The 6,583-nt window shown below is 33.9% G+C and overlaps 1 protein-coding gene across 1 annotated transcript; it reads right to left on the bottom strand.

Moving 5' to 3' along the window:
• Positions 1 to 2,013: 2,013 nt before the first annotated feature.
• LOC121412266 (period clock protein-like) lies at positions 2,014 to 5,612 on the bottom strand. The gene is made up of 3 exons (XM_041605165.1): positions 5,492 to 5,612; positions 4,187 to 4,247; positions 2,014 to 2,517 (listed from the first exon to the last, which is right to left on the bottom strand). The coding sequence occupies exons 2-3, from the start codon at positions 4,245 to 4,247 to the stop codon at positions 2,234 to 2,236; spliced, it is 345 nt and encodes a 114-aa protein (XP_041461099.1). The 5' UTR covers positions 5,492 to 5,612; the 3' UTR covers positions 2,014 to 2,233.
• Between the last annotated feature and the right edge of the window lie 971 nt (positions 5,613 to 6,583).

The raw sequence follows: 6,583 nt of genomic DNA, 5'->3' as shown, positions 1-6,583 counted from the left end.
CGAAGGGAAATACATATTTTACTGCAATTCCCACTGATTAACGCGTCTTTCATATTTATGGTGTTATATAAAATGTATGAGCTTTCTTTAATAGCATCATTCAATTACCAAATGTATACACATCATTAAATACTTTTGGAATATACATGTATATTCCCCTTTTATCGTTAGCTCCCTCAAACACTGTCCAAATCAGCCATTAGTATATCGCTTTTCATGTAACCGTATACGGATATTATTATTGAAAATTGAATTATATTCCTTTGGAATTACAAAACGTTACATTGAATAGCACGTATGTGCTACAATAGCATTATGAAGCCAGTGAATTTTGTATATTAGTAATGGTTTGTTATCTTTTACGTAGTAATCGATATTACAAAATAAGCATCATGACTTATCAATCAATTGACGTTTTTCCCTATTTTGATACATTTTCTTTTAAAATTGAAGGATATTTTTATTGTCTCTCATTATGGTCATACAATCAACGTCACAGACAAAAATTATTTGAAGGGGTGCCTCTTGATATTTGATGATCAGTGTACTTTGTGGTAGATAGTAAACTCTATCTAGGACAAGTTGAATACAAAAGAATTTCCATATTTTTTTTAACCGGGTGTAAATGGATGACTGCATGGAAGACAATATGGCTCACAAGACTTGCAAATTGATGATTTGGATGCCTTTTAATTTCATAAATTTTCCTCTTTTTCTTGCTTGCTTTCTTTTTCTTTTTCTGTTTTTTCCCTAACACGAACCAATGCAACTTTCCTCTCCTCTCACCTGTAATTTCTTAAACCTTCCATTGCTTTCTCCCTCTACCCCCCCCCTTCCCTCTCTCTCCCTCTCTCTCTCTTCCTGTCTTTCTCTTTTAATTCTTCAACTGCTTTCCGTATATCTCGAATTCAAAAATCTTGAATTTTAACAACTACCTTATTAATACCCACTTAATGATTTCTTATACATTCGATAACATTATAAAACAGACAATTTTCTTAAAAGATGCTTTCTCAGTCCATATCAATATGATTTATTTATGAAGTATATCTTAATTTTAGAAAATGTATAAAATGTTTTATGTTTACAAAATAATGTCTCCAGATATTGCATAGTTCGTAAAGTTCATAAACCCGTATTTGTATTAAAATGAAAAACAATAGTGCAAACAATATTCTATTTTCTAGTATACAATAAAGTGGTATACGAATTGTCACCATACTTAAAAAAAACACCATTTAGCATTTCACAAAATACAGTAAAATAATATAATGTTTTAGATATAGGCTCAAGTCATTGTTTTCTTAACATAAGTAGCGAATTACCAAGCGAATTAATTTTTATGACTTTAATTTTTCTATTTTTGAAATTTGAAATTGAAATTGATTTTTTTACTTTATTTGTCAAAGGATTATGTTTTACTTTGCTTTACCAAAATACGCGGAATTAAATATTAAAAATGGGTATTTCCAATTATTATATTCCAAATGGCATTTCCTGTTTTTAAAAGGACAAGTCATGCACCCCAACAAAAAGTTGATTCGAATAAAAAAAGAAAAATCCAACAAGCATAACATTGAAAATTTCATCAAAATCGGATGTAAAATAAGAAAGTTATGATGTTTTAAAGTTTCGCTTAATTTCACAAAACAGTTATATTCACATCCTTGTCGGTATGATGAGAAGACTGATGACAACACTCACTCACTTTTGTATTTTATTATGTGAAATATGAAGCATTCCAAATTTTTCCCTATTGTCTGTCCTCCCTGAAAATGTGCAATTAGCATTGTTTAATACTATATGGTTTAATCAGGTTGGTCCTTATTGTCAAATCTGTAAGCATGAACTATTTAATTCAAACAATAAAAAACAAAAGAAATAGTGAGTGAGGGACATCATCGACTGCCTCATTTGCATGTCACCGAGTTGTGCATATCACTGTTTTGTGAAAAATAAGCGAAAATCTCCGATTTTGATGAAAATTTTCAGCATAATGCTTCCTTGATTTTTCTTTATTATTCAAATCAACATTTTTCTGGGATGGACTTGACCTTTAATACTTGGTTTTGCATTTTTTATTGTTGATAAGTACATTGATAGGCACTCTGTTTGTCCTATTGACTCCTGTTCCAAAAATCATGTTGCAATAAATAAATACAAGTTAGCATGATTGAATAAAAAAAACAATTTCACGGGTGAAAGGTGAATTGCTTTGAGAGTCACTACTCCGCTAAGGTGCTTGTGGTGATGTAGCTGTCGCTGCTGGCGTAGTGGCAACAACTGGAATTCCAGCGCCCGCCCCAGTTCCAGTTCCTGTACCTGCTCCTGTGCCGGTGCCTGTGCCAGTCCCTGTACCGGTACCTGTGCCAGTACCGGTTCCTGTACCGGTACCTGTGCCAGTACCAGTTCCTGTACCGGTACCTGTACCAGTTCCCGTTCCTGTACCCGTACCTGTTTCTGTTCCGGTGCTTTCTTCGCTACTGCTCGAACTGCTTGACCGCTTGTGTCGCCGGCCTAGATGAAATAGATGAAAAAATTGCTTCATTTTAAAAATGGTGCTATTTTTATGTTTTTAGCAAAATACATGTATAATAAGAACTGAAAAAAGGTGGAAAGATCGGCGTATAATCTAGGGAATCTACAGTCCTATTCCAAGATGATCTTTCACTTTTGAATCAATTTCCTTTTCTTTTTCTTATAGGGTCTACTATTCATGCTACAAATAATGTCAGGAATACCTGGCATTTCTTCGTTTTAAGAAGGAAAATGCTTCGCTATCATTATTTTTTCAAACAGTCATTCATATAAATAATGTTATTTTAACCACTCAAGGTTATAAAGGTAGTGCAAATAAACAAGATCAGCCTTTCAACAGTCCATTTCATATCAAACTTATTTTCATAACTATATACTTTGTACAATGCATTCTGTATAATCATAAATTATATTGTTCGAAATTAAAAAAAAGGTAACGGGGAAAAGGATTTTCTTTCTTCAAATTTAAATTCGAAATTGATTTAATTCCACCAGAACAGAAAATTTATTACAAATTTGATTCATACATTTGCAATTACATTCAATGATGTAAGTGATAATTAACATGATATGACATTTATTAAACATTACACTTAAGAAAATGAATGAAAATTATATTGGTGATGTATCTTCCATTCATCAAATGATTATCTCAGACTCAGTTTGAAAACGATTAAAATCTATTAAAAAAATGAAATAAACCCATTATGATTTCTGTTATTTCTTATATTTTCTTATTTCCTGTAAAGGTGTGTCAACATTTCACAGTTTTTGCAAGTGTGAAAGGAACCAGAATGAATCCAGAAACCGCAAAAACACTTGAAAATCGTGGATGACAGAAAAAGATGGAATTTAAATAACGGTCTCAAAACAATAAAACACACAAAGGATCTCAATTAACATTTCTCAATTACATTTTAATGGCGTAGGTGACGTGCATTCTGTGACCCCATTTTATAGATATGCCTATGGGCTAGAAAATGTTTATAGATATTTTAGGGTAAGATTTCAATTAAGCTGATATTAATTTCAATCGACAATTTTCAAAGTACTTCCTATTTATCACACACAAAATGACACTGCAGATACATTGCATTTTAAAGCGATTTTACGATTTTCATGCCGAGTCCGTAAGGAGATCGCACAGTGGCCTTACGATCTCCGTACATCGGTTTGCCTACATGCCTACTAAAATTTACGATCACTATCGTATGATTATTACCGCCTCTCCATACTGTCATATATAGCGATGGTAATGCACTGCCAACTACGATAAGGATGCGATCTGATACCGTGGTGGCCACGATGCCGCCGGAGTGTCAGTTTAAAAAAAATAATGTACAACTTATTGCAACTATAATCGGCAGCGAAAAAGTTAATATCTTTTCACACTAATTTGGACTTATTTGAATATTCACCATCGAAACGACACAAAGAATGATGTCTTGATTGTATTTCTGAAAATTAGTGTTTCGCCTGTGATCGTTATGGCTTGCTTACTTTTTTGGAAAATTTCAAATTAAGAGTTTAAAATGATAAATACTCAGAAACAATCAAAGGTTTTTCCTAGTTTGAACGTGATGGTTATTACTCTGAAGACAGTAAAATTCACCGAATTCCCATATTATAGTTGTATAAGCATTCTTACCTTCGACGGTTATCAGCATTACACAGAGCAACACGCACAGGGTGATCATCATTGGCTTCATCTGGAGAAAAAAATGATAAATTTAATAAGGAGTATATAATATATATTTTTTTCAAGTACTGACACCTTAACGATGGTCACAAGGAGCTCATTTTACGAAAGAGACTAACATTACTGGGACTGTTCTCTATTGTAAGGCACATAGAAGATTCATGCAGATGATGTATGAAAAATATATTCTTTTCTCTGTCCGTCAGACTGACGAAGACTCCAGGGGAGCGTTTTTAATGAAAGGACTTGTCGTACGTTTTATCCGACAAGTCCCATTTTATCCGACAGTTACCATAGTAACAGTGCCTCACAGCCAATCAGAGTCAGAGAAAGATGTCAGATCTGACAACTTGTCGGACAAAAATGTTGATGAAACACTGCCCAGGGCCCCGTCTTACAAAGAGTTGTGATTGATCTGATCAATCCCAACTATGGACAGCGGCCAGCAACGTCAACATCTTAAATGCACGAATGTTCAAAATGTTTTCTAGATACGACGTATAAATTACATAAATTAATTGTTTTCTTGACAGTTTGGTGTGTTCGCCTTTGTCTACAAAGGAAATTTTGAAAATATAATGTAGAAAACATTGTGACGCAGATGGATTCGATAGAGTTACGTTTGATTGGATCAATCGTAACTCTTTGTAAGACGGGACCCAGGTCCCATCTTACAAAAAAAGAGTTACGATTGATCCGATCAGCATCAACTATATGGAAATCCATCGATGTCATACTTTTTTTTTCTACAGGAAGTTTGAACAATGTCATTTGTAAGCAAAGGGAATCACATTGAATTTTCAAGAACACGATAAATGTATGAATATGCATTATCTTGAACAAGCATGCATTTTAGATGTTGACGTTGTTTCTTTTCCATAGTTGTGGTTGATTGGATCAATGGCAACTCTTTGTAAGACAGGGCCCTGACTGACCAAATCTATGACGTTGTTTCCAATGACAAAGCCTCAGGTGAAATTTCAAGCGAGCAGCAATTTGAGTCAGCTTCGTTGACGACATAAGCTAGTATCTTGTCTCAATCTTGTCTAAACAAAAATTCACTTGTCGTCAACAAATATTGACCCACTCAGAGGTCATTTCTCGACAGACAAGAATGTAAAAGTATCAGAAAAGAAAAAAAATCTTCATTCAAGAAGTTCATTCCTTTTGACATAGATATCAATATCAATAAAAGGCAAATGTTCTTTAGCGCTGCAGAGTACTGTATGAAAAAAAATGAATAATACGACTTACTTTGACTCAAGAGATAACTTTCCAAAGTTCCAGGAAAATAGGTTGATGCAAAGATAATGATCTCGTGAAGATGTGCAGATAAAATACATTGTTGTTAGAATAAAGTTCGCCCTTATATAGGGTTAGAGGTGTAGACATTATGATGTTAACGACACATGTATGACTTTAACCTTGCTGTCATGTTAGGTTCTAAAGCCACTCGTCAAACAGACTTCAAGCAATCGGCCGGAAATCCTATGATGCAGGTGACAAAAACTTCGCCAAAACCCCGTTTCATATTGAGACACAATAGGTCCACGGAATATAACAAACATTGCACGTAATATCTGCCAAACATAGCGCCAATTGATTGTTCGAAGGTCGACGGATAACTTCGTGAGGTTTCTGGTTTGCTCTAAAAAGAGGGTTTATTTCCTACTTAATGTTTCTGCAATCAAAAAAGTCTATAAACGGGATATAAGAAGGAAGTTTACTTCTTCAACAGATTAGCGAATTCTAACATTTTGAAATAGACCTTATGTATAATCAAAACGAATAAATAATAAGGGTAATAAGCATAACTACTTAGCTCCATATATCAATTAGTGAATAATGACATTTTGAAATTAGTTCTTGATTAATAAATTAATTACAAAAGACCAAAAAAAGTAAAAACAACGAAAAAAATCAAAAGAGCCATTATTGATTGTTCATTACCGGATGAGGGATTACTTTGATCAACCCTTCCCAAAGAAAAATCAGCTTCGGCATTCAAATGCTTGGGTTTAACATTTTGGATGATTTTAGAACAGATTGTACAATGGCTATCAAACTACTGACTGAATGTGATAAGGATATCATTTCCTTTGCATTTACGGTATTTTACATTCGGGAAGCAAAGTGGGGGGCACAGGGAAAAGGGCACCTTTTCTTTCAAAAGGGTACTATCTTAAAACAACTTCCAACAATCTACCGTGGTGTAATGGGCCAAAAGAACTAGGGGGCTAGATATATCGTATCACGTAAATCTATAAGTTGCGAACGAAGCGAGCGAGCAAAAATTTTGAATTTTTATGACGAAAATCCAATTTTGTGATAGATTTTGACAATCGG

Source organism: Lytechinus variegatus, chromosome 3 (assembly GCF_018143015.1).
Source record: "Lytechinus variegatus isolate NC3 chromosome 3, Lvar_3.0, whole genome shotgun sequence".
Lineage (NCBI taxonomy): Eukaryota > Metazoa > Echinodermata > Echinoidea > Temnopleuroida > Toxopneustidae > Lytechinus > Lytechinus variegatus.
Note: the sequence above shows the minus strand (reverse complement) of the source record. Positions and strands in the feature narration are given on the sequence as shown.